Source organism: Phoca vitulina, unplaced genomic scaffold (assembly GCF_004348235.1).
Source record: "Phoca vitulina isolate PV1807 unplaced genomic scaffold, GSC_HSeal_1.0 scaffold21, whole genome shotgun sequence".
NCBI lineage: Eukaryota > Metazoa > Chordata > Mammalia > Carnivora > Phocidae > Phoca > Phoca vitulina.
In genome coordinates, this window is record NW_022589724.1 from 31,172,871 (window position 1) to 31,200,198 (window position 27,328).

A 27,328-nucleotide genomic window follows, 5' to 3' on the forward strand; every position below is an offset into this window, starting at 1 on the left:
TGCTGGTCTCCCCCAGAGAGACCCGAAGCCCCGTGTCCGGGGCCGATGGGACATGGGCCATCTCTGGGGTGGAACGCCCAGTGGGCAGAGTTTCAGCGGAGCCCTCCCGGTTTGGCCCCATGCCCAGCCCATGGAAGCATCTGGATAATGGCGAAGGCAACCCCTTGTGGTTTTCCCTCCCGGCCTGTCTGGGGATGGGACCCATCAGCCTCATGGGGCTGTGGTCCCTGGACACATCCTTGTCTCAGGCTGAGAACATTCCCCTTCCAGGGCTTTCTGCGGGTTCAAGGAAGACGGCTTGACCGAGGGTAGAGGATGGGGGTGCAGGGGAAGGAAGGGTGCAGAGGTGCCAAGGGGGTGGGGCCGGCGCCAGGTGACCCCTTGCTCAGTAACATGGAAATCCTGACACCAAGTCCAGACACGGGGGAAGGGTGAGCGGGGGGGAAGCGCGGGGCAGCCAGCAGCTGGGGTGGGGGCACCCCAGAAGGACAGCAGCTGTGTCACAGTCATATGGCGGGGGCTGGCCTGAGCCTGGCTGGTCTCACTGACCACACATTTCCCCAGACACTCTGGTCCCCAAATGCACCTGCTCTTGACTTGGGGCACCTTTTGTGAGGCCTACATGGCTTCATTGGCAGGGCATCTTGTGCGGGCAGGTGCCAGGGAGGGGCTAGGCTCGCACCTTCTGGGCGCGCTTCCTGTCCCCTCGCAGCCTCCAGATGAGCCTCCGGGAGGAGAGCCATGGTGCCCCGGCTGCCAGGCGCTCGGGTGGGGGTGGGCGGAGGAGGGACTGAGGAAGGAGAGCCGGCCCAGCATAGACGGCGTGTCTACACAGGTCCACCTCATCTCGGGAGGGAAACCGAGGCATCCGGACACAGCGAGGGGAGGGCTCCCTCCTCTGGCCCCAGTGTTCAGTCCTGCCCCGTCCCCAGCCCTTTCCTTGAGTCCGCTGGGCCCTTCCCGGGCCTCTGGGGACGCCATGTAAATAGTTGGAATTTCTCAACCCAGAGATGCTCTCAAAGTCTTAACTCCGTAAACAGATGGCCGAGTCCGGGGAGCCGGCTGGCGTGGGTCTCGCAGCTGACCGCTGACCGCAGAGGGCGGGGTGGCCGCTGCTTCCTCTGTCCCCACCCTGCTCCAGAACCTGCCCTCTGGGGAGAGGGGCTCCTGTCCGTGGAGCCCTTGGAACCAGCTCCCTCTCGACCTCGCAGCCACACCTCCTGTAAATTGTCAGCAGGATGAGCGGCTCCTTCAAAGGACAGCAGACCTCTCTGCTGAGGGGATTTGGGTTTATCGGCATCCTGGGACTCCAGGGACCAGTCCCCAGACTCCGTGTCTCGTGGTACCTGGTGAATGTCCTTGGGAGGCATATGAATCACTGTCTCTACTCTGCACTGTGGTTGGGAAGAAACATTTTTTTGTGTGTGCTGTTTAACGGGTGGATGCACCTGCATTGAGAGCTGTGTTCAGCTGGGCCAAGGCCAAGATCATCACTCACAGATACCTTCTCCACTGAATTTTGAGACTGGTGTCTACATCCTGCTGGGGTGTAGACCGGGCCATCACCTCGCAGGAAGACCACCACGCTCCCTCGTCAACGACACCTTTCTCGCTCCTCGGTCATGGCCACGGGTCCGGTTCCTGGCGACAGGTTTGCCTCCCTGCGCTGGGCTCCTTCATCCCGGCGTCCGGCCTCCTTCCCAGGCCGCCCTGGACTGCTCTGGCCCAGCCTCCCGGGAGATCCGTGGTCGGCATCGCCCCAGCTCCCTGAGAACAACGGCCAGTGTGTCTGGGAAGACAGCTGCAGGCCCCGGGCCCCGCCTCGGCCAGAGGTCTCTCGCTTGATCCCAGCTCTGCCACTGAGCCTCCCCAGCTGCTTTTGTCCGAGGAGGAAATTCGAAAGCTATTTGCATGAGCTGTCTGTGTACATTTTGAGTACAAATATTCCTCTGAGTGCACATCTGTGTAAACACATCTTCGCAGGGACTGGGGAGCCCTGGTGGGGAGGCTGGGGGTCGGAGGACCCAGCAGCCCGGTGCCCCTCACCAGCGTGGGTCTTTGAGCCTCGGCTGGGCATTCCCCTGTCCCCCTGGGGAGGCCACGCCACGTTTGTCAAGAGCACCGCTCACTTTGGAAGGGAAGTCTGGGCACAGGGACGCACACCATCCCTGGAGGGAAGCAATCTGCTTTCTCTGGTTTGGGGGAAGAGGGAGCATGAGGTCTGCCCCCGAGGCCTGTCCTGGCAGTCTCAAGAATCATTGGGGAGGAAGGCATCGCTGTGTCCACTCTGCTGGCCCCGAGTGTGGCTAAAGCCTACTTGGCCTGGCCAGGCAGAACCTGGCTGGTCCCAGGACCCCCAGATGCCATTCCTGCTGTGTTCTCAGCGAGCAAATCCCTGCGGGGGGCAGGAGACCCCTTCCCTCCCGCGTGGTTGTGCATGGTCTCAGAGCCCCCGGAAGTGGGCATGAGACACAGAGGATGTTGGAGGTGCCCGGTCTGGTGTTGACTGGACAGGAGAGAGGAGAGTCCTGCTCTGGGAAAGGGGCTGGAAGTGGATGCTCGGGAGTGGGGGCACCCTGCCCCCCCGGGCCTGGGAGCTGCATCTGATGACCCCTCTGCTACTCACATGGCCTGTCTGGGGTCCAGGCTGATGGGGTGGGGGGCAGGAGGTTCCTGCTTGGAGGTGAAGACTGTGAGGGCCAGTGGCAGGGTGAGGGGCTTATGGAGGAGGGCGGCCGAGTGTCCCGTGGACTCGGGCTGCTGCTGGGCATGCTCCCTGAGGCCCGAGTCTGTGGTCCTCACGGTGTCATCCTCACCAGCAGGGCCTGCCGGGGGTCCAGGCTCATGCTGGGATCTCAGGAGGGATGGGGTCCTGGGGTCTCAGACACTGTCTCCTGTCTTTTCCAGGGCATGCTCATGGAGGGGCCGCCGGGCCCTGAAGGCCCCGCGGTGAGTGTCGTGTTTCATTTCTCAGGCCTGTGGGAGGTGCTTGGGGGTGGGGGATGGAAAAGAGGGGAGCACTCACTGCCCTTTGCAGACCACACCCCGCACCCTGCCCCTGAGGCCCAGCACTGCCCCCCTCACCCTCCCCTGAAGCGAGGCAGGAACGGGGTGTTGCCTTGCGGCTGTATCTTTGAATTCGGTCCTGATTTTGTTTTTAATTCCAGGGTCTCCCAGGACCTCCGGGAACGATGGGCCCCACTGGCCAAGTGGGTGACCCTGGAGAGAGGGTAAGGGTGGCTTAGCGCTCAGCTCGCTGGGTGTCCGCGTGTCTTTCCGCTCTGTGGCTGGTGTCCTCACGCCTGCAGATGGCGGCTGGAGCGTCAGCTTCCTTGTGCACATCGCCCGGCCCTGTTACCTCTCACAGCACCTCCTCCTTGTGTCCATGTACACACCTGGGGAGCGGCACCCCCTCGCGGCCCTGAGCCTGGGGCAGGTGGTGTCTGCGAGGCCCCCACGGAGGCTGCTGTCCTCAGCTCGCAGAGGGCCCCGCGGCCTGCGTTAGCCTCCCAGCGACGACTGCTGTCCACGGCACCCGGGATTAGGATCTGCATCGATCCTTCCTCAGTATGAGAGCTTCCTGGGCCTCGATTTCCCCTCACTCCATCTTCCTTCTTGGAAATCAAGCAACAGAACAGGAGGGCTTGCTCTGGGTCAAAGGGACCCTCCCCGGGGTCCTCTGATCATAGGGACCCGTCCCAGGTGCCCAGTCAAAGGGACTCACCCTGGACTCCCCGCCCCCTGGGTCTGGGGTCCCCAGATCAAAGGAATGTATCCCCAGGTCAAAAAGGACCCATCTTGGGGTCCCCCCACCATCAAAGGGACCTGTCCCAGGTCCCCAGGTCAAAGGAACCCTTCCTGGGTTCCCTCTGTCAAGGGGACGCGCCCCCCCGGGTCAGAGGGACCCTTCTTGTCCCCCCCCGTCAAAGGAACCCTTCCTGGGTCCCCTCTGTCAAGGGGACGCGCCCCCCCGGGTCAGAGGGACCCACACCGGGTTGCTGCTGGAGAATGCGGGCTGAGCCCAGGACGCCACAATTTCGCTGTGACACCTAGTGGAGCTTTGGGGTACTGCAGCCTTGGGGCTTCTTGGCCCGCTTGGCTCGTTTCTTCTCCTGTGTTGATTATTCCTGCGGCTCTAATGAATATCGACGTGAGCACAATCAGATTAAGAGCTAGTCATCAGATGGCTAAGTTGTGGACAGGAGAAGCTAGGAGCGTGTGTGTGTGTGTGTGTCCTAATGGACGTTTATCCCCAGGGCCTGGCACGCTGCCCAGAGAGTATGGACCTAACGGTTTGGGTGGATGTGTGGATGGGGCCGGTGGCTGGGTCTGGTCACGTGGCGAGGCGGCTAGGGTCTGCTTCCGAGGCAGCACAGCGGCGGGCAGCCAGGCTCTGGGCCTCGGAGCTGCCCCGCCCACAGAGCCGGTGAGCGCTGAGGTGGACTTCAGACTGCGTGGATCAGGGTTAGCAGCGGCCGAAGGAGGGGGTTCTCGTTCTGTGTGGCCGGGTCACCTCAGGACCCCTCAGATGGGCATCAAACAAGACTCTGTGCCATGCTGTTTCTCTCTAGCTGGTGGCCCTGGGGCCCCAGAGGACGGGGGTCTTTCTCCATGGACTAGGATGGTCTTCCACACCTCCCGGCCCCTCCCCTCTGCCACACGGTCACGACTCCAGATGTGGGAACCACTGCTCTGCCCCTGGCTCCAGCCCCAGACCACTTGAGTTCTGCCGGCTCTACCCCAGCTTGCTCTGGAGACCCAGTCCCCAAAGGTCTGTGTGAGATGGGGCGACCACCAGGGGCCCCCACGGATCCTCGTGGGAGGGCCCCATGAGCATGACCGAGTCCAGATGTCAGCGAGGGAGGACCACATGGCGTGGCAGATGCTGTCTTGTCCCTTAGATGCAGGAGAGGATGCTATTCACAGCGTGCACAGATATGGACAGACCACAGTCAGCCTCGGTGTTGCTGCAAGTGTCCGTCCCTCTGTCCACCATCCACCCATCACACAGGCCGACTGTCACTGAGGCCGACTCCTCCCCACTTGCTCCCTGCCTTTGGGCTGAGCCTGGCTCGGGGCCAGTGGTGAGTGGTCAGCTGGGGCCTTGCGCACTGCAGCCGGACCCGGTCGCTCTGTTGGAGGACCCAAGGCCCCCTGACAGTGGAATATCGTTGGTTTGAGCAACTGATGTCTCTTAAATTCAAGCCAGGATCTAGGAGCCTGGGGACTGGGCATGGGGTCAGCAGAGACACCCACTCCTATAAAGTATGCTGTCCCTGGAGTTAGAGGGAAACCCGCAGCCCACCGGCCTCCCCAGTGCCTTTCCAAGTGGGGAGGTGGGAGCTGATTCCAGGAGCCGAGCACTGCCCACCCCTCCGGGTCCCACTGAAGCCACCGTTGTCTAAGGAGATGTCTCTGCTCACAGTTCAGCATCCTCTCAATGCCCTGCTCTCCTGGATGTCACCTGGCAAAGAACCCTGGAGGCACAGTCAGGATCCTACACTGCCACCTGCCACTAGGGAGACCTCAAAATCCCTTTGTAGGGAATGGAAACATTTTTTTCCATCCTCTTAGGTTTTGTGATTGGGACATGCAAATTAAACTGACAATAAAGTGTGTTAATAGGAGAAAAGGCATACACTTTTATTAATATTTTAAGTTTCATGTGTACAGGGGCATCACAGAAAGGCAGTGAAAACTCAGAGAAGCAGCTAGACTTGAGTATCATAGACTTATGTATCATTTCAGCCAAGGGCGACACATCGTGGAGAAGTGACTAGCAAATCTATGGGGGAACTAATGGAAGGTAAGGGTCGTTTTAGTAAGGTCTGCTTACGCAGACTTACCTCCGTGCTGGCTCCCTGTCTCCAGTGATAGGGGTTGTTCTCGCCCTGGTACAGATGGGGATGGGGGTAATTCATGCCATGCTCATGAAAGAAAACTTATGCTCTCCTTTTAGGCAGAGGAGGGGAGGGCAGAGGACTTTTGTTGATTCTCAGTTGCCTTCAGCTCAAAATAGTCCTCACAGCAAAGTGGCATATTTTGGGGTGGCACATTCTGATCCCATTCACTGGCTTGGCCTCATTTGCTTGTCTGTACGTAGGAGGTTTTCACTGGGTGATCTGGAAGGATCCTGCCCTCCCCCCTGCCCAGTTCCCCCATCCTGGGATTCCCTAGCCTTTCCTATTATTGTTTATTAATTAGTTTTTTTAAAAAAGGTTTATTTATTTATTTTAGAGAGAGAGAGAGAGAGAGAGCGTGCCCATGAGTGGGAGGGGCAGAGGGAGAAGGACAAGCAGACTCTGTGCTCAGCACAGAGCCTGATGTGGGGCTCAATCTCACAACCCCGAGATCATGACCTGGGCCAAAACCGAGTCGGTTGCTTAACTGACTGAGCAACCCAGGGACACCAGTTACAAATTAGTTCTTATCTAACCTTGACTGGCTGAGCCTGGCTTCCTAACGGGATGGCTGCCACTTCTCCCAGCTGTTCTTGCCCTTGGGCGGTGTCCCAGTAGAGAAGGGGCCTGAGCCATCACCCCATCCGCCTTCCCCTAGTGATAGATGGGGAGGCCCAGGCAGGCAGGGGTGGGGGGAAATTGTGAAAGCAACAGGGGGAGGCAAGGCAGGGCTGGGGCTGATGTGGCCTGGCTCTCCTTCACGCAGTGGGGAGGCTCCCACTCCTTCCTCTGGGGCTCAGAAGGAAACTGAGGACGAGAGAGCCGGGGGTCCCGAGGGCGCTGCCAGCTCCCACGTGGGGCTGAGTACTCCCCGAAGCCCCACTCAACATGCATGTTTCCTATCAAGTCGCTTCATGTCCAGGACGGAGGCCCCCTCCCTCCCTCCCTCCCTCCCTCCCTCCCTGCAGAATCTGATGCGTTTGGTACCCTCGGGGGGGGGGGGGGGGGGGGGGTTGGGGAGCGGCAAGGGAGGCCACACCTGTCCGTCCGTGATAAGGACGCGGCTGTCCTGCTGCCTGGCCAGCCCCGGCTCCCATTTGGGAGGGTCTCAGCCCCCACCCACCGACCACTTCTTCAGGTTTCAAGGGGTGGGGTTTCCCATGGGATTTTGCTTGAATACGTTTTCTGTGCCTTACACGGTTTGTAAGCCGTGCTCTAAAGGGCATCCATCAGTGCCCCCTCCCTTAGGAAAGCGCGCTTCCCAGGTGCCCGCGGCGTCCCCAGCACCACCTCGGGGATGGCACCCCACCCTGCCACCGCATTCCCTGCTGGCTGGCTGGATTTTCGCCCAGCACCAGGGGAATGGACACGGGCCAGGTCGCTGGCACCCTGACGGCAGATTCCACTGAGGATTGATCGGATGAAGCGCTTCGCTTCACAGACGCCATTTCTAGTGACGCGTCTGCTGGCCCGCAGGGCAGGCTGGTTTCTCTGTTGTCTCCCCGCCTCCTGGGGACATGCATGCGGACCTGTTCTCCCCCCGAGTGCTCCTGAGTCAGACCTCTTTGATGGGGCCACCATTCAACCCCCCACAGTTGGTTATTCACGTTCCCCCACAGCCAGGCGTCTCTGTGCTTGAGCTCACTAGGCCGTCCCGGACAGATGGCTGTGGGCCTCCCTTGCTGCTCCCACCACCCGGAGGGTGCGAAGTGCATCCGATTCTGCAGGGAGGGAGGCGCCCCTGTGGGAAAGGGTCTCCGTTCTGGACATGAAGTATCTTGAAAGGAAACCTGTGGATCTGTGCCCACAAGCCACGGGGGCACGGCCCTTCCCTGGGCGTCGTGGGTCATCGTCCTCTCTGTGGCTTGGTCACCCCCGCTCTGAGAGACATCGCTGAGCACTCAGCCGGGCCTCTTGAGTCTTCTTGTTAATCCCTGGAAGCCAGAAGGACCCCCTCTCATAGCAGGAGCCTACCGGGCGCTCCTCGAGAGGGGACAAGGCCGAAATTAGAAACAGTCCTGGGCACATCTTAGTCCCTCCGTCTGGCCCCAGCAGCCGCCCAGGGCTTGGAAAACCTCCGTGGGCATGGCTCGGGCTGTCTTACCCGTGCCCGCTCCTATTCCGGGGGGCGGGCATGCCGGGGGCAGGTGGGGTGAGCGGGACATGTGGCCAGCCCCTGACCCCACGGAGAGCATCGCTGGCCACTCCCAAGCTCTAATTGCCCAGGAGCTGGTTCTGCAAGGAAAAGTGGCACACTTACTGAGGATCTCCAGGATTCATGCCAGGTTCCTTTTCTGGGTCTTTCTAAGAGCCAGGCAAAAATATCTCAGTATAAAGACTCCTCTGGCCTTTGGGGGCCCTCCCCGACACTCTGCTGCCTGTTTCGGGAGCAGGAGCATGGGCTGCTGCTGGGCGGCTCACCGGGTGCCGAGCTGAGGGCTCACGGACTCAGCTTTGGGTCTGGATCTGCAGCTTCGCCAAGGATCTGAGTGCCCTGTCCCTTCATCTTGGTGCAAGAGCAGGGCCAGCACGGCCTCAGGACACTCCCATTAAACAACAGCGATTTCTTAATGCGGAGGCGGCCCCCTTGTTTCTGGACTCGCTCGAGGTGTGGCCCAGAGCCCCGCGGTGCTGGGGCTTCACAACACTTTTCTCCCACCAAGTTCGGACACTGATTTGGGGGCCAGCTGACCAAGTCATACAGAACAGGTGACCTTTCTTATTTTGCTTTTAACCCAGTAGCTGGAGCCGAGTGGGGTCCCCGTGACCTCCCCATCAGCTTGCTGGGGCGGCCCTTGGTGTCCCACGCGGGCCGTGTAACAGAGTGAGCCACGTTGTGGTCAGTGTCCTGAAAAATGGGGGGCTGGCTTGGAGGTAGCCCCGCCTTCCCGCTCGGGGACAGAGGCGTTAGGTTACAGACCTTGGCGCTTGGCAGAGGTTTGCTGACAGTTCTGCAAGCCGTCATGGGTTGGGGCTCTGCGGGACTTACATCACACTGTAAAGCTCTGGGAGGATTCACGGGGGTGGGACATCACCTTCTGCCTCCATCGTTCTGGTTCCAGAGCCTCCCCAGCCCTGGTGAGGCTGAGGTCCCAGCACCGTGGCTCAGAAAGAGCAGGGAAAGAGGACATGGTGGGAGGGTCTTGGGGAGGGGAAGGTGGACGAGGGGCCGCCCCCAGCCTGCCCCCGGCTTCCAGGGCCACGAGACACCAGCGTCAGGTCCCCGGGAGACACGGACCCTGCATCTTAAATTGCGGTTTGATTTGGGACCGACCCCGAGGTGCAAGGCTCAGCAGCGAGCAGCACCCCAGATTTCCAAGAGGAGACCCCGGGTAGCCAAACCTGTTCTCGATTTTTTCTTTTTTAAACACACTTCTTGTCTTCTGAGGATTTTTTTCCAAAATGGCAGGTAATGGCAGTTTGGCCGCGTCTGTTAGCAGACCTTTGACCCAGGGGTTCTGCTTCCAGGCACTTCCCTGAGAAAGCTGCCCGCCTACCCACCGCCGCGGCGGGCGCCCTCGGAAGGCAGGCGGGGTCAGTGAGGAGCCCCTCCCGCGTGGGCAGCTCTGCGGCCACTAAGCTCGTGAACAGGCCGCGGTGCCCAGCGAAGAGCAAGAGCAGATTGTGGGGCGGTGTTGTAGGGGGCGACCTCCTGGAGAAGGGGCAGCACCTCCCGAGCCGCACGCACGCCCCGCACCCCCGCACCCCTGTGGGTACGCTCTGCGTCGCGAGCCGCCGTCCCTGCGGCCAGCCGTCCCTGTTGGTGCTGGCTACTCTGGGGGCGGAGAGGGAGCTTCCCCTTCTCGCTTTGTACAAATCACGTTCTACAACAGCTCTCAGGTGCGGAGACTTATACCGGGGTGCGGCCGATGGGGGTCCCTTTCCGTCAGGAAGAGGGAGTCAAACCTCCTTCTGGACGCAAAACGGGCTTTATGCACCTCAGGCTGGGTGGGAGTCCGCCAGGATTAGTGAGGAAGCTGGGCTGATAAAACAGTTTTTTTTGAAGATACACTGTCTTATTTGTCTTATGTTTGTAGAGTCCTGAAAGGGGCAGGGTCCCTCTAGAGAATCTGTAGAAGGTGTCTGTCTGGCACCTGCCTCAGGGACCAGATTAACGGGGTCTGTGGAGACCACGGGGTCGGCTGTGTACACACGGGCTCCTGAAATCGCTCGAGAGGGGTCTGTGTCCCGTGGACGTCCTTTACATCTGTCCCAGTGAGCAAACACGTCAACTGCCTTCTGTCCAAGCAACCACACGCAGAGTCAGTGGGGACCGGGTCACGAAGGGCAGCACGCTGGTGGATGGAGGACTCGGGCCTTGGTGTCCTTGGGGCGGCCCCGCCTGCTGGCGTGCAGGCCTGGAGGGTGGATGCTGCCCGCCTCCCAGAGTGTGACCTGTGTCCCCGGATTGCAGTCTCCCACCTCTCTCTGCCCTTGCAAATCGCTCTAGGTCTGGCTCAGGGCCCCTTCCCTCATCCCTCTCCCCCCAGAAGCCTTTCCTCTTCCTCAGCCCACAGCCAATACCCCTCTCTTCCCTGCGCTTGGCTTCTGGAACATTCCATGCCATGGGGTCTTGCTGCTCTGTGCATTTCCTCGCGGGCTGCAGCTCTGACCTCATCTGGACACAGCCCTGCTCCATCCCTGTTGCATTCTGACACAGCTGTCTTGGGCCTTCTGTCCACAGGGTCCCCCTGGACGCCCAGGCCTTCCTGGGGCTGATGGGCTGCCTGGTCCTCCTGGAACCATGCTCATGCTGCCTGTGAGTATCCTTATTTGTGGGCGTGGGTGGCCGGGGCTCAGGGCTCAGGGCTCAAAATGCGGTGGAGAGGGTGCCCTGGGCTCTGTCTGAGGATCCATCCCCTGGCCACAGAGTCACTCCGACGTGGGCCAACCATCTTGTAGAAATGGGCTCCTCTGAGGGCATTTCTGCCGATAAGCAGAGTGGACCCTGGTGGTCAAGGCCTCCCGTTCTCTGCTGGCATCCAGGGCTGACCCATCCAAGGGGCAGGGAGTCTGGCTCTCTGCAAGAAAGCTGAGTGGCGTCTGTCCGTCTCCGCTGGATCTCCATGTGGGATGCCGCCAGCTGGTTCCCCCTTGTGCCTGACCTGCCCTTGGCCTTGTGGTGCCATCTCCTTCACTGGGAGCCCAGGCCCAGGAGGGCATTGTGTGGCATGCTGGCCTGGACCTCAGGCTTCTGACTGGTGGCCCAGTGCTGCCCGGGAGCCTGGGCACAGCTCAGGGAGACTCCGTGTAGAGCCAGGAGCTTCCTGGCTAGGCCTCCCCAATGCAGGCCTTTGCACTGGGCCCTTGGCTTTTTCTTGCAGTAGGTAGGGGCTGTGGGGTCTCAGGGTGAGGTGCCACAGAAGCCAGAAAGTTCTTCCCGGACCTGGGCTAGGTCTCCAGGTGGCCCCAGGGCTGAAGCTGGCAGGTGGGGCTGGGGCAGCGTGTCCCTGGAGGGGTCTGGTGCCAGACGTTGCCCGACCAGACCCCCCAATGCTCCGCTGTTGCCCGAGAGGCCCCGGGGTCCAGGGTGGGCACCTGCACCAGTGCACCCCGGGTGACCCCCGTCTTACACCCGCAGTTCCGCTTCGGAGGGGGCGGTGACGCCGGCTCCAAAGGCCCCATGGTGTCGGCTCAGGAGTCCCAGGCTCAAGCCATTCTGCAGCAGGCCCGGGTAAGTGGTGCCTGTGTCCCAGGTGCGGGGCCAGTGGAGGGGGGCTCGCCTCCTGGGGGATCAGGACACTGTGGGGGCATGCACCTGTCCTTGTCTAGCTGGGGGCCCAGGCCAGCACTGGGAAAGGGGCAGGAGGGGTGTCAGGGTTCCCTCGGCATGGATATGGACATGCAGGGCCGTCTGCTGTCCCCCGCGGGGCTCCGGGGATGGACAGACCTGGAAGGGGCTCCCTGTGGTGGGGCGGGACTGAGATAGAGCCTCTGGGAGAGCACCTGTGGGCCCCAAAGCCCCTCGCCTGGCCTGGGGTTCCCGAGGAGACTTTCTTCGTGATGGCTCCACTCTCTGCAAATCAGCTGGTTAGTGAACCGAGGTTTTAATTGATGATGCTCCAGATTGCTGATTGCAGGTGACAAGAGCAAAGCCCGGTTCTGTGGGGTGGGTGGGGTGGGTGATCCGCCAGTGGAGCGTCGCCGCTAATGGGGCGTTTCAGGAAGCTGCTAAATATTGCCCTTGTTTGGGCAATATTTATGTGGCTCTGGTGCAGCAGAGGTGATGTTAATGATCAGAACGCGTGGATAATTACAGGACGGCTTGAATATTGAGTTGTTGCTATGGAATAAATTGTCCGCGTGATGCAACACAGTGCATGACAAACCCCATTGCCCGCGGCTGGATTTATTGGCTGGGCCTGCCTGGCTGGCCTTTTAATCTGAGAGCTTTAATTGGAGCCAAATGGGTGATGGGCTTACAAGATTTTATAATGCGCACAAATCTTTTCCAAAATGAAAATGGCATGGTGCAGGGGCCGGGGCGGGGAGAGGGGGCGGGAAACTGAGTCGCAGAACAGGAGCAGAAGAGATCCTTTAGGAAAGGGGGCTGAGCTGGGCTGTGGCAGGTGGGAGCCATGCTCTGGGCGGGGCAGGGTGGGTGACAGCCGAGGGGCGTGGGAGGGGGCGCCGGCTGGGGAGAAAGGAGCAGGTAACCCATCCCTACAAGGGGGGCATGACTCCCCCCCCGGGTTCCCCCTCTGTCTCCTCTGTTCCATTCGTGGTTAGCTCAGAGGCCCCAGAGGAGTCTCGGTGCTGGGTTTCTGGAGCTCCATCTGACCCCTCCTGCAGAGGCCCCTGTCCTTGGTGTGCCCCGTCGGGCCTTTCCTGCCCAGTGGAGCCTCCCCTGCTAGGACCAGTACCCCAGCTGTTCCTCAGCCTGCCCTGTTTTCTCTTGCAGCTGGCCTTGCGGGGGCCGGCTGGCCCGATGGGTCTTACCGGGCGACCTGGCCCCATGGTGAGTCCTTGGTGGGGGAGAGTGGGGGAGCCTGGTGAGGGCTGGGGAGTCCTTTGTCAGTCCCTTTTGGCTCCCAGCTCACCTGGAGAGGGCACCCTTTAAGCTCTTTTCAACCACTAATATATCAGCGGCACCCCAGCGGGTATGGGGGCCCTGGGCGGGGGTTGGGCGGAGGCCCTGGTGGCCGGGGGGCTGGGAGGCCTGCCATACCTGCTCTGGCTGTGATTTTGCCTCGTGACCCAGGGAGCCTTTCTTTCTGGCTATCTTTATTCTTTACAATCACATTTCCAAAGTCAAGAGCACTTGAGTGGGGGCAGACCCAGCTTTCCTCGTGCCGCCCTCCCCAGCTGCACAAGCCGTGTGTGGTGTGTGCCCAAGCATACTCAGGGCCGGCAAACGGGATCCGCAGGGAGTGTGGGCGGCCTTTGCCGTTTGCAAGGAGACGGAAGATTTAAACACCCGCCAGTCCGTTCCCTGGGAGGGGCGGGCTTGGCTCTCTGCCCCGGGTCTGCCTCCGGCACCTTCCCCATCAGTGCTGGCTCAGGGCTGCTCAGTCCTTCTGCGGCTCCTGCCTCATCGTGGGCCTGGAGGATGCCCACACGCTGCCCTGAGCTGCGGGCTGCGACAGACCCCAGTCACACTCATCCTGGAGAGAGAAGCAAACACGGTGCGGGCTTCATGGCTCCCGCTGTCCAGAATTTTGTTCAAAACGAAGAAGACATCCACATAACTGGAAAGTTACTCATCGTCCCTCAGGCTCTGTCCAAGGCAGGCAGGCTGGACTCCTCTGCTTGTTCTCAGCAGAGCCCTGCCCCACGGGGCGACCCCTTTCCCGGGGTCTGGTGAGCGTTCCTTAACCCAGACCGTGTCTCTCTAGGGCCCTCCAGGGAGCGGAGGTCTGAAGGGCGAGCCGGGAGACATGGGGCCTCAGGTACGTAGGCACCTCACTCTTGCTGCTTGGAGGGGCACCTCCAGTGCATTGGAGGTGGTGACCGCTGGAATGGGGGACCCGACACTGCGTGTCTTCAGGGAAGCCCGTGGGAGTTGTGGCTTTGTGCACAGCTGGGCATAGAGAGAAATACCTGTGCTGTGCAGGGGGACAAGCTGGCCCCGTCGGGCCCTCACTCAGGGCCGCAGATCCTGTGCCCTGCCCGCTGCGGCCCAGAGCCACCATCGGCTGGGCTGATGAGCACAGGGACAAGGCTTTGCTTTTGCCTCTGAAAAACACGGATCCGGCCTGACCCTTTGCCCTCTCTGCTTCCGGACAGGGACCCCGAGGTGTGCAGGGCCCACCTGGCCCGTCCGGAAAGCCTGGAAGGAGGGTGAGTTTTGTGGGTCAGTGCCAACAGCCGGGTCACGCGGGGGCGGGGAGGCTGCTCTGTCCCCGGGGCCAGGCTCGAGGCCCGAAGCCTGGCTACTCCCCTCCCATCGAAGGGTGACTGTTTTCAAGGCCGGATCCCCTTCCCCTGGGCGCGAGCTGAGCCAGCGGGTGCTCAGTGTCCTGGGGCAGGTGCAGCTCACCCACCTCTGCTGGCCTGGCCTCTGTCCTGAGCACGTTCGTTCAGTTTACAAACGTTTTTAATTGATGCAGCTTCCCAGGCCCTCCGGGAGCAAGCATGGAGAAGACAAAGTGATTGGTGGGCCTTCTTTCCTTGGGGTGGCCTTGTTTCTCCAGAAATGGGGTAGGGGAATGGCCCGGCGGACGTCCGGGGCCCCTGGGACTCTGGGGGGCAGTTCCAGTGGATGGAACGAGTTTGTTTCCATATGACCATGGCTGCTGAATAGGACGTGTGTTTACAGGTTGGTATAAATTAATGATCCCCATCCAGACAAGCCAGGGAGAACCTAATGAACTCACATCTCACCAAAAAGATGGCTAAGGAGCAGGTCTTTTCAGCCAGAGAAGGCTTCAAGTGAGGGAAGAGAAGGTTCTGGATGTGAGCCTGTCTGAGGGGTGCTGTCCCCTGGGGCTACCTGGCCACTCTGCTTGGAAAGTGTGTGGGGCGGACAGGACTCGTCTGGGGGGCTAACAGTGGTCCTGAGCAGGAGTGATGAGGGCACGGCTCTTGTGTGGCCGTCAGGACGCGGGTCCCCCATGCGTGGGGGATCCAGGCCCCATGCAGGGTCAGACCCATGCCTCCACGTGGCCCACCAAAGCCGGAATTCGGTGATTCTTGGGAGACAGTCGGGGGTTTATCTTGGACCTGATTCCGGAAAGAATTGTATTTCATTAAAGGTTTCTGTGAGTCTCTGTAAACGCGTAGTGTCCCATTTCCCCGGATCCTCAGGCAAGCAGGGGAGGGATGAGAGGGTGGGGAAGGCGGACAGCGGGTCCTCCTGCGGCTGGCGGGGTTCTGTGGCCCAGGGTGAGAGCACCCAGGCGCCCAGAGCGCACAGTGTGCGAGAGGAGAGGCGGCGGGAGGCCGGGCGGGCTGCGCTGGTCTGTCGCTTCTCTGGAGGCCCCGTAGCCGGGCCGGAGCGCGGGCTGCGAACATGGGAGCGGCTGCGCGTCCCGCTGAGTGGCGCCGGGCCGTGAGGTCGTGGGAGCGGTTCTGACGAATCTCCCATGATTTCTGAGTGTGTGCACGCCTGCGGGGGGCCCCTGTCAGCCGCTCTGTTCGCCTGGCTTGGCTTCAGCATTTTGCCCCGGAGCTGCGCCTCTTGGGCGCCTTTCCCGAGGTGACTTTTCATCCCTGGCAGCTCCTTGTAACCTTGAACCCCGGGGAGACAGACTGTCTCCTTGTGGTCTACCCGGGTCCCTGGCTTCTTTCTTCTCTGTTGCTGCTCTGTCTCCCCTGTACTTTGCGGCCAAAAGCTGCCGCTTTCCAAATGTTCTGTGCCGGGCGGTGAGCGGCCCGGGGACGGCCTTGTTTGATCAGCTGCACGCCGGACGCAGGGAGGAGAGAGGACGTTGATCTGGGTCAGCCCTTCATACTCAGCTGCCTGACATCGCTCGTTAGCGAGTCAGCACCTGGCTGAGTGTGTCCCCGTCCCCGTCCAGGTGGCCTCAAGCCTGGCGGGGCTCTCCTGGGGCGACTGCGGGGCCTTTGTGGTGAGCCTGCCCTTGGTCCCCTTGGCCAGTCGGGTGGGGCCGTGGCCTTGTCCTTGCAGTTCCCTGGGAATAGCTGGAAGTAATGGGCTGGGGAGTGGCCTCCACAGATGGAGTGTTGTGCTTGCAGTGGGCGGCTGTGTGGCTTTCATGAGACCAGCCGCCACCGGGGGCTCAGTTTCCTTTGTAGCCGACTGGACTGATCCTGGGCGCTTGCCGTCTGTGGCCCTCCATTCTGTCATCTGGCTTCTGAACAGTGGAAGGGAAGTGAGCTGTGTATTCATGCAGGGACACGCTGTCTCTGAGCCACAGACCCCCAGACCCCCAGCCCCGTGGACAGACGGAGCTGCCTGTTGGCTCTCCTGCAGCGTGGTCTCAGCCCAGACACAGAGACGGGTGGTACTACCCCCATCTGGCATTTCAGATGACGAGGCTCACAGAGACGGGAAGCACGTCGAGAGGCGCGCAGCAGCCCCAGGACCCCGGCTCTGGGTCCTCTGGACCAGCCCGGCCACGTGGGGCTGTGCGACTCTGCTGGGCCTCACAGGAAGCCACCACTCACAGGTCCCGGTGACAGCTTGCCTCCTCTGTTCCAGGGCCGAGCGGGGAGTGACGGAGCAAGAGGGATGCCTGGACAAACTGGCCCCAAGGTAGGCTACGCTCACCGCCTCCCGGTGTCCTCGGAACCGTGGCCGCCATCACTGTCATCACATTGGTGACGTGGCCAATATGTCCATCATGTGGTGAATGTAATTCTGATGACAAGTAATGACTCATGGCGTTCACGCTCATCCAGCGAGCACACCGCGATGTGGACGAGCTGTTGTTACCCAGAGTGGGCAGAAAATGGGTCCCCACACCTGCCAGGTGTCGGACGTCTGTTCACCTAGCAGCTGATGAGCTCGGGTGCTCCCCACTGAGCTCCTGCGAGGCTCTGGTCTCGGGTCCCCAGAGCGGCAGGAGGGAAGAAGGGCTTCTTGACTCTCTCCCAGTAGCCCACGGTCTTCTTCCAACCACAGAAGTATCTTAAGCCTGGATTAGCCTACTCTCAGCCTCACCCTGCGTGGTTTGGCACATGCACGAGACAGGCGGCAGCCCGGGGTGGCCGGGGAGCCGGGGTGCGTGTGGCCCCGCGTCGGCCCATCCGCCAGATGAGCATGGGCGGCTACGTGTGCCGGGCCTGCTTGGTGCTGAGGGCAGAGCAGTGAGCGAGGCGGGCGCACGTGCTGGCGCTGCCAGCGAGGCTCAGAGTCTGTGGCCCAAGGACAAAAGTCACCTCTGTGTTTCTGGCCTTTGTTGGTGTTTGGGGGAAAAGAGCCCGGGAACATAGGCCCAAGGCAGTGGGGTGTGCGGTGAGCGGAGGCCAGGGGTCACCGCGCACGGGGTTCCTGGGGCCCGGGTCCACAGATGCCACCCGAACCGTGGCCCGAGGCAGGGCGGCCGAGCTGTGTGCGGCACGGCGTCTGAGCAGCCTCTCTGTCCCCTCGCAGGGTGACCGCGGCTTCGACGGCCTGGCCGGACTGCCGGGGGAGAAGGGCCACCGGGTGAGTGTCCTGTCTGAGCGCTCGCGGCAGAGGCCCTGATGGGTTCTGTTTCTCCGGAGGCCTCCGCGCTCTCGCGTGGGGCTGGGTTCCCTCCAGTCCCGGCTGGTCCCTAAAGAAACTTGCGGGTGTGGGGAGTGAAAGCTAGTGCCAACGTGATGCGTTTGCTGGTGGAAGGTCAGCCCAGAGAAAGGCCCCGCGCTCGAGGGGCGCAGGAGGGCGAGGGTGAGCCTTCCCTGGAGAAACCCGCTGTCTGATTGGTGGTGCACCACGAGCTGCCGAGGGCCCTTTGCACAGCCCACGTGGCTGCAGCTGACGAGGGCGGGTGCGTGCTGTGGCCAGCAGCCCCCGCGTCTCCTCCCGTGGGAGGCGGTCTCCACGTGACGGCCCCGTGCCGCTCACCGGACACTTTCTACCTTGCCTGTTCTCTGAAGCAGACAACACCTCTTTTATCCTTGGGCACGTGTGGATACACGGGCACGCACACATGCTTGTTGGTTGTGTCGGGGGGCGGGTGTTATCCATCACGTCCCACAGCGTGTTGAGAAATGGCCATAGTGATTTACCAAAGCTGCGTTGTCCACGTTCTCCAGCTGTGACATGGAGACTGGAACAAAGGCGGCCTCCAGGTCAGGGCCCGTCCATTGGACGGATGAGCACATATTGAGCACCGACTGTGTGCAAAGCCTGAAGCCACCAGGGGTGGGAGGTGGCCCAGCTCCCACCCTCGGGACACTTGCTGTGCAGGACGGCAGCCCTTTTTGGGGGGACCCTGTGGGGCTGGGGTGCTCTCAGAAGCTGGCAGGGTGTGGCCCAGACCCCGCTGCAGTGTCCCGGGGCGCCCCGTGTCCGTGGACCTGCCCCCCGCCCTGCCTCCTGACACCAGCTCCCCAGACGGACGTCAGAGGCTCAGGGAATCTTCAGCGGGCTCGGGGCTTCCAGTGTCGGAACCACAGGAAGACGGGTGGGCATTTGGGGCAGTCGTGGGCAGCTGCTCCCAGGTGCCTAACGCGGACCCTGCTTGACTTCCTAGGGTGACCCTGGTCCTTCTGGGCCGCCAGGACCCCCAGGAGATGACGGAGAACGGGTACGTGCCCGCCTGCCTGCCCCTCAGGGGGTCTGGGCCGGAAACGGCTGGGAAACGCTGGTAGCAGAGTGCGTGGCTGCCAGGCTTGGGGCTGGGGGTGGGGGGCTTGTGGAGGGCGAAGCCACGGGAGGTGGGGACAGCCTGCAAGCCACTTCTGAGGTAAAACAGGTGAAAACATTTAGCTTGACCCCTGGTCCTACGCTGTGTGGCATCCCGGAGCGGCTTTCACCTGCCACCGGCCTCAGAGAGAGGGCCCCCAATTCCGGGAGGCAGGTGCCCAGGTCACGTGGAGGAGGGGTGGCGGGAGAGGTCGTGAGCTCAGTGTCCCTGCACGTCCATGGTTCGGGCGGAGGCTGTGGGTGGCGGAGCCCGGGGATTTGGGGAGGGGGTGGAGAGTCTGGGACAGGCCGTCCCTGGCTCTGGAGCGGGGGTGGGGCAGCGGGCCGGGAGTGTGCAGCGGGGGACGATGCTGTGCCCGAGGCTGGAGCCGGGCCGGGAGCTGGGCCTCTCCCAGGGGGCTCCACAGAGTCCCGGTGTTTGTCAGGTGTTTTCTGGGGCTGCAGCTCAGTGTTAGACCTAAGCACCATTATCCTGCGACAGAGAAGCACGTGGGGGGCTTTTAAGCCCCCGCCTCCATGTACCCCAGTCACTTACACTGTGTCTGGGGGTGTTAGGGGTGTTTTAGGAAAAGGTTTAGAAGCCCTGTGAGTGAGGGGAGCAGGTGGGGCGTCGGAAGGGCAGGTCCCGGCTGTGCTTCTGTCCTCAGCAGCTCCCAGGTTGGCTTTGTCAGGGCACCTTCTGCTGTCCGGGCCCCAGCACAGTTCGCTGCGCCCTGAGAAAGGCCAGCAGGGTCCTCCTGGACGTCTGTGCTCCTTGAATCAGAGCAGGTGTGCGTGTGTGTGCGCATGCGTGTGCAGGGCTGGGTGTGCTCGTGTGTGTGGATACATACGTGTGTACGCGTGTGTGCATGCGCAGGGCCCACGTGCATGCATGTGTGTGAGCGTGACTTCACGTGCGCATGCGTGTGCCCGGTGTGCACGCATGCTCGTGTGCAGATGTGTGGGCCTGGTTGTGCGCGTGCGTGTGCGGGGAAGAGAAGGGAGCGGCCCGTTGTTGGCGAGAAGTGGCATGTTGACAAGCAGCTCCTGATCTGGACCAGTCGAGTCCAGGCAGCATTTCCCTGTCCAGCTGGGAGGAAGACTCATCTTGGTTTACTCCCCCAGCTGTGTTTAGGGCCCTGGCAGAGAGGTTAGGCTACCTTGGGGTTGGCCCGGGGATCTGGTGACCCTCGTCCGTGACTCCTTTCCTCCCCAGCTTCTGTCACTCCTGTTCTTGCCTGTCATTTACTTTGGTCCCTCTCATCCTCCCTCCCCCTGCCTCTCCATCTCCCCCTCCCTCCTTCCCCCTTCCTGTCCCGCTCCCCCTTCCTCTCCTGCTTCCCTCCCTCCTTCCCTCCTTCCCTCTCCCCCTCCCTCCTTCCCTCCCTCCTTCCCTCCTTCCCTCTCCCCCTCCCTCCTTCCTTCCCTCCCTCCCTCTCCCCCTCCCTCCTTCCCTCCCTCCCTCTCCCCCTCCCTCCTTCCCTCCCTCCCTTCCTCCTTCCCTCTCCCCCTCCCTCCTTCCCTCCCTCCCTTCCTCCCTCCCTCTCCCCCTCCTTCCCTCCCTCCTTCCCCATCATCTCTCACCCCCTCCCAATTTTCTGTCTCCATCTGGCTTCTATCCCTCTATCATTCATCTCTATTCTTACCCATCAAGGTAACCAGATCCTTTGCTCATGTGATTTTTCTTGTGCAGCTTTCTCCTCGTTGGGACCTGTGGTTTGTGACCTCCTGAGCAGAGTGTCCCAGGGCCCCAGATCCCACCTTTTCCCTGCAGCTTTCTGGGAGTGAGGACATTTGGGCCTTCCCGGCTGGTACCGGGACCAGTAAATCTGGCAGAGGCAGAAGCAGCCCCAGGACAAAGCATCCTTCTGCACAGCTGCAGGGAACATTGTCTCTCTGTCTGAGCTTTAGAACTTGTCTCTAAAATCCTGCCTCTTTTCTCCCCCACAGGGTGACGATGGAGAAGTCGGGCCCAGAGGGCTGCCTGGGGAACCTGTAAGTCCTGATCGCATTCTGTGTCCTCAGCATGGCCACGGGCTGCTTGAGGAGGCTACTCTGAGCAGAGCCAGGGACCGACCCAGAGTATAGATTAGAGAAACAGAGACATCTGGGGGACTCTTGAGGGAGGAAAAGAAGGAGCACATTGGAGAGGCTGGTAGGGCAAATATGACCTTCCCTGGAGGAAGAAGCTGAGGCCTGGAGGGCTGTGGTTAGGACTCCAGGCCGCAGGCATGGTGGGCGTCCAGGGTCATCATAGTGAGTGTCCAGGGTCATCATGGTGGGTGTCCAGGGTCATCATGGTGGGTGTCCAGGGTCATCATGGTGGGCGTCCAGGGTCATCATGATGGGCGTCCAGGGTCATCATGGTGAGAGTCCAGGGTCATCATGGTGGGCGTCCAGGGTCATCATAGTGAGTGTCCAGAGCCATCATAGTGTCCAGGGTCATCATAGTGGGCATCCAGGGTCATCATAGTGAGTGTCCAGAGCCATCATAGCGTCCAGAGCCATCATGGTAGGTGTCTACGCCACAGGCATGGTGGGTATCCAGGCTTATCATGGTGGGTGTCCAGGGGCATCATGGGGGTGTCCAGGGTCATCATGGGGGTGTCCAAGCTGCAGGCATGGTGGACACCCAGAGCACATCAGGCAAGTGTCCAGGGGCAGTTGCAGAGACTGATCAAATGGTTTGCCATCCCTTCTGATGTCTACACTTCCCAAAAGTGGAGCCTTCCATCAGGGTGGTCCTCCTGTGACATCAAACCGCTCTTTCCCCAAGCCGACCTCTATTCAGGGTCCAAGCACATTTCCTCAGTGACAAAGAACACCATTTACGTTTCACTTATGGTTACTTTTCAAATGTCTCACTTTTGTTGTCCGCGTCGCCACGGCCGTATGCATCTGGTGATGTTAATGGAGGAGAAATATTGCGAACATGGCACAGAGAGAGCCTGGGGTTGCACTCACACATTCACTGGGGACTAAATTATACCCTGGATGTCTGATTAGCCCCTAAGGAGAATCCATTACCCAGTCCTCCCCTTAACACGCGTCTAAGTGATACCTTCTGGATTATTAACTCCTAGAAAGCATTTACAGGGCCAGGCATTTAAATAATGAAGGGAACAGTTACATGGCAAGAGCATGGGAACGATTTCTCTTCCACGGCATCTGAAGAGTGACCATCAAAATTAAGGGTGCTCAAGAGTTGATTAAGGGCTGGAGGATTCCCCAGCGGGCAAGGCGGGTGTGAGTGGTTCAGGATGGGGCTCCTTCGCGTGGTGGACAACGGCTCTGCTGTGCGGCCTCCTGAGTCTCGTGAACCGTGCTAGGGCCGGCGCTGCCTCGGAGCCGTGTCCCTCCGTGAGCACAAGGGGCTGTCCCCACACGTGCCCCTCGCTGCAGGGGAGGGAGGGACTGAGCTCTGGGCTGTCGTGGTGTCCCAGAAAAAGCCTGAGCCCCACGCTTTGTCTCTGCATTTGACCACCGCATCCCCATCAGCGTGTCCTCCCTCCGCCTTCTGGTGTCAGAAATGCAGTCGTGCGTCCCTGTGTGGAGGGATCTGAGAGGGAGCCAGTAAGGAGACATGGACCGACGCACACCATGCAGCAGAGTGTCTTTGTGGCCTCCGTGAGGAGAGCTTTTGTGTGCACCTGCCCTGAGCGAGTGTGAAAGAGCCCCCTTGACTTGAAAGGCTCCCCTTGTTCTGAGGATGCCCCCTCATCCGTGGCCTGAGCCGCCCCTTAATTCCTGGCTCCCGCCTCTGCATCCAGAGCCGAGGTGGAGAGGTGGGGTGGGGCGAGGAGGTGAAGCAGGTGAGGACAGGGCACTGGCCATGCCTCCCGGGGAGATGTGGACACCTGCGTGGCAGCAAAGGCTCTGGGAGGAGCGAGGCTCTGGGAGGAGAGAGGCTGCAGGATTTGCTTGGGGGCAGGGCTGGGGCGGGGATTCTTGGCCAAGTGTGAACAGCCTTGTCCTTTCCTCTTGCAGGGGCCGCGTGGTCTGTTGGGGCCGAAGGGGCCCCCGGGCCCTCCCGGACCTCCGGTAAGGCCTCTCACCTCTGCACGTCTGTCCACTCTGACACTTGCCCGGGGCTAGTTGAGGTCAGCAGGGCCCTGTTGCTCCCAGGCAGAAGGAACCCTCCAGCGCGTGTGGCTTCGCGGGTGGGGACACGGAGGCCAGCCGGCTGTGCGGCTCTCCCCTTCCTCACGCGGCACGTGCTGTTATCAACAGTCCCCGGGACGCCTCGTGTCCTCCTTCTGGGCAGGTTCTGGGAGGAGGCAGCCCATGGGTCTGGTGGGCCCTGTCCCGATGCGTGTGTTCCCCGGGCCTGCCCCACCCAGTGCCGGGGCCCGGCAGCTCCACTGACCCCTGGCCGATTGAGCCTGTGGGACTTTTTAGAATCGACCCTTGCCCCGTCCCCAGAGGGTGTGCCATCCTAAGACACGTGGCCAGGACACCAAGCCGAGTCGGATGGGATTTTCCCTGTGAGCATCGTGGACTCTTTAGCATTCTATCTTGGTGTTTCTTTTCTTTCAATCTCATCCAGGGTGTGACGGGGATGGACGGCCAATCAGGCCCGAAAGGAAACGTGGTAAGTCTCCGGGGTCTGCCACCCAGCTGTTGCCAACAAAACGGAAGGGACTCCGAGGAGGAGGGCGCAGGCCCTGAGCCCCGGCCCCGCCTGGAGCCGGCAGTGGGAGAGCTCGGGCTTGTTCCCGCCAGAGCCGGACCACAGCCGCACAGGTGCGGAGGGAACTCGCCCTCTCCCCGCGCTGTGCCCTGGTGATGAGCATGCACGTGAGCCAAGCCCACGAGAGATCGTTCTCACGGCTCTACCGCGAGACTTCAGCACAATGTTTTGGGAATGTTCTGCCAAACAGAATACTTTCTGTTCCGTTCCTTTCGCGGGCTCCTTCCCGGCGGCTGTCTGGGTCGCTGCAGAAACCCCTGAGTGTTCCTCGCATCGGGGTCAGCGTGGAGAGCCTTGCAGGTGCCAAGGCCCGACTCCCCCTGCTATGGGGCTACCTGCCTCCTCCCGCCTGGGCATCGTCCTCTGACGCTGGTGTTGGGCGTGAGAGCAGACTGTTTCCCTGCCTGCCCTCCGGAGTCCCCATCAGTGCCCTTGCTTATGTTCCCTCTAGGGACCCCAGGGAGAGCCCGGCCCCCCGGGACAGCAGGGTAATCCAGGTGCCCAGGTAAGTGAGCAGCAGTGGGCAGTGGGAGATGAGGGTCTCCGCTGGGGTATGCTAGGCCCTGTGCTGCCAGTCCCGGCCAAAGGGACCTACAGCCTGGATGTGACCTAGAACCGAGTCATGAGGGAGAGGGTGCCGGGGAAGGTGGACGGGTGGCAGGGAGGAGTTTGGAGCCAACTTCCTTGACCTTTCCTGCCCTGCTCCACCTCTCCTAGGGTCTTCCAGGCCCCCAGGGTGCCATCGGTCCTCCAGGGGAAAAGGTGAGTGGGCTGTGCAGGTGTAGGGACGGCCCCACCTGCCAGCAGGCTGTGTTTCTGCCCCCGGGAAGCTCATCCCGCCAGGGTCCAGGCCGCAGGAGTGCTGGTCACCCCCAGCCTGTGTGTGCCTCTGTCCTCCCCCAGACGCAGGGAAGCTCAGCTCACTCTGCGCGGAGCAGATGAGCTCAGGGGAAGATCGGGGATCTTCGTCTTTCATTGATCATAAATTCACTCAGTTACCCATGCGTTCATTGTCTAGCTATGTAGAGGATTGCCAGATTTAGGAAGAAATATAAACACAGGGCGCTCAGTTAAATTTGAATCTTTGTTGTTTGCCTGACATCCAAATTTAACTGGGCATCTTGTTTTGTTTTTGTTTTTGTTTTGTTTTTGTTAAATCTGATAACCCCGAGTGTATCCCGGGCACCTGCTGAGAGCTTGTGCTCAACCCCAAGTGCTTCACTTGGCTCAGAGCTGCCTCTAAGGTGTGGTCAGTACCTCAGATGGCCGGGCGGCACTGGGAACCCCGCCTGCCTGGACTTGGCGGGTGTGTTTTGTTCTGGTAGCAAAACCTGCAGGCCCAGGAAACAGCAGGGGGCGAGCGTCCTTGCGCTCTGGATGCTTCGGTTGCTGGAATCTTCCGTGCCTCTGAGCATCCCTTTCAACAAATGTTCTTTGAGCAGAAATGTTGAGAAGTGCCCTTGGGGGCAGGTGGAGGGTGGGGTAGCCTAGGGAAGAGGAGACCCCAGGACTCATGGGGTCTCTGGTTTGTTCCAGGGTCCCCTGGGTAAACCAGGCCTCCCAGGAATGCCCGGTGCCGACGGACCCCCGGTGAGTACCCTGCCCGCCTCACCCCTTCACATACCGCCTGGCCCCTGGGGGGTCCCCAGGGGTGGGGACCTGGCACCCAGGCCCGCGGCCGCCCCCCTCGCCCCTCGTTTCCTCTCTCCCACCTCCGCAAATGAAGACCCGATTGATTGCGAGCTTGCTTGCTCAGCAATTACTGGGCTTTGGACACACTTTTCCATAATGGGTTCCAATCAAGGGGTGGAGACTGCATGAATAGGAACATGAGTTATTTACTGGGGGCGCTGCTTCATGACCAGAGCCCAGCCTGCATTTTTAACTCCAAGGAGGAGGGTGGGCTGGGCTCCGAGCTGGTCCCTGTGTCGCTGGTGTTTGAAGGGAAGGACAGCGAGTTTGCCGAGTGTATTTTTATCGATCACACACTGAGAAGGAGGGTGTTCATGAGCGCGTTTGCTCTGTGTGAGCACAGCTGTGGAGCCGAATTAGATGGTGCCTAGAAATAGCGAGCCGGTGGCCCGTCCAATCCGAGGCTGGGCTGTCGGAGGGAGGGGCGGGGAGGTGACGCACGGTTGGTGCGTGTGAGTGCGTGTGCATTCGTCTGCGCCCACTGCCCTCTCTGCCAGTCGCTGGTGGGATTTGGGGATTTGGGTTTCTTTAGAGGATTCAGGTGATGCTGCACACACAGCCCGTTTCCACAGACAAGATCGGATGAATTACCTGTTTCAGACAGGGCGTATTGTATTGTTCTAATCAAGCCGTTAAAAACTAAGCAAGAGCTCAATATGTTGACAATTGACTGGTGACTGTTTAAGGCACAACCGTCTGCTTCCCTTTCCACGGCGGAGCGTGGTCCGGTCCAGGGCATCGCACGTCCGCCACCGCCCTGTCCTCCCCCGAGCTGGCGGCTCAGCTGCCCCACCGCGCGAGAGCTGCCCTGGGCCTCCCGCGTCCTCCTGGGTCCACACGTCTGCGAGCGCGGACATAGCGTGTCGCTCCCCTCCTTTAACTTACATTCACACTTAATTTCCTCTTCTGATTATAAAATAACACATCTTGTTATGGAAAATTAGCAAAGTAAATGAAATGACAACAGAGTTAAAACCACCTTGATGCCAACTTCAAGGCCCAACCCGTGATAGCAGAGGGGCTGGCGTCCTTACGTGCATCTTCCCCGTGCAGCTTCTGCGGCGGCCCCAGGGGAGAGGGTGCTGGGGGTCGGGCAGGCTGCAAACCCCCACCCCCGACCTGACTGCTCCCACTGGGGAGACCCCCGCCCCGTCCCCACCTGACACCTCCTCTGGTCTTCTTCCCACTGTGGGGCCCATTGGCTGCATCTCTCTTCCCCCAACGAATACTCGAACCTGTAACAGGAATGCCCCGCGGACCCGGCTGAGTGTGGCCGGCCGCAGGTGCTTCACGTGGCAGACACCGCGGGGGCGACCGGTGCCGCAGCCCCAGCGAGCCGGCCGGTTGTCTCCCGTGAATCCGCAGGGATAGAGACCTTGACACACTCTTGTTACCGAGGCAGCGGGCTGTTGATCATCCTTAAAGAGAGGGTTTTGTTTCTTCTTCCCTCGAGTTGGTTGGGTTTGGCTTCGGCTGCGGAAAGGAAGGTTGATTTAAAGCCCTTCAGAAGGAGGGAGTGTTTCGGGGCCGACACATGCTGGAGCGCGTGGTTAAATCATCCCGGAGAGCCCACGACGGGGAAACGGGGACGTGAATTATGGTTCGAAGGAATATTACGGAGCCAGTAAAAACCGACTTTCGGCGAGTATTCAGTGACATGAGAAAAGGCACACCGCGCAATATTAAATTAAAACCGCACCACGTGATGCCAGTTTTGTGTTCCGGCGTGCGGAACGTGGATCGGAGGACCCGTAGCACAATTAGCCAGGGTTGCTGCGGGCGGTGAGGTTATGAGGGACCTCGTCTGCTTTGCCTCTTGCCTGATGGGCTACAGAGAACATATATTACTTTTTTAATCAGAAAAATATCAAATACACATAATTTAAGCTTTATTATTTTTCCATTATACATTATATGCTCGTTACAGAGTATTGCAAAAATGCAAACACACAGCAAAGGAGGGGGAGACAGCCTGGCTTTTCCCTAGGGGAGAATCAGTCTCTTATTTTGATGTATTTCCTTTCAATATTTTTCTGTTCCGACATTTTAATAAGTGTGCTTTGTGCTTCCCCCCACATAGTTGCTCTCATTTTATAAATACAACTTAAAATGCACCTAAGGACATTTAGCCTCCATTCAAATAATGCTAATAATTACGATAATTGCGGACGCGTGTTGGCTGTTTGCTCCGTGCTGGGCACAGTCCTGAGAGCTTGGCAAACCTGCTCTTTCCCTTCCCTGTAGCGATGCTGTGGGGCAGGCACGTGATCGTCTGCACCACGTGAGCGAGGACATTACCATGTGGAGGGCGAA

General features: G+C 60.5%; 1 protein-coding gene across 2 annotated transcripts in view; it reads left to right on the top strand.

Moving 5' to 3' along the window:
* The window catches only part of COL5A1 (collagen type V alpha 1 chain), a 151,232-nt gene that overhangs the window by 66,452 nt on the left and 57,452 nt on the right, over nt 1–27,328 (top strand). For both annotated transcript variants that reach the window (XM_032418758.1, XM_032418760.1), the window contains exons 10-25: nt 2,908–2,949; nt 3,168–3,230; nt 10,585–10,659; nt 11,482–11,574; nt 12,802–12,858; nt 13,736–13,789; nt 14,127–14,180; nt 16,504–16,557; nt 17,398–17,451; nt 18,482–18,535; nt 20,584–20,628; nt 22,621–22,674; nt 23,180–23,224; nt 23,775–23,828; nt 24,041–24,085; nt 24,860–24,913. In XM_032418758.1, coding sequence (XP_032274649.1) covers nt 2,908–2,949; nt 3,168–3,230; nt 10,585–10,659; nt 11,482–11,574; nt 12,802–12,858; nt 13,736–13,789; nt 14,127–14,180; nt 16,504–16,557; nt 17,398–17,451; nt 18,482–18,535; nt 20,584–20,628; nt 22,621–22,674; nt 23,180–23,224; nt 23,775–23,828; nt 24,041–24,085; nt 24,860–24,913 — 897 coding nt within the window. The remainder of the gene's footprint in view (nt 1–2,907; nt 2,950–3,167; nt 3,231–10,584; nt 10,660–11,481; nt 11,575–12,801; nt 12,859–13,735; nt 13,790–14,126; nt 14,181–16,503; nt 16,558–17,397; nt 17,452–18,481; nt 18,536–20,583; nt 20,629–22,620; nt 22,675–23,179; nt 23,225–23,774; nt 23,829–24,040; nt 24,086–24,859; nt 24,914–27,328) is intronic.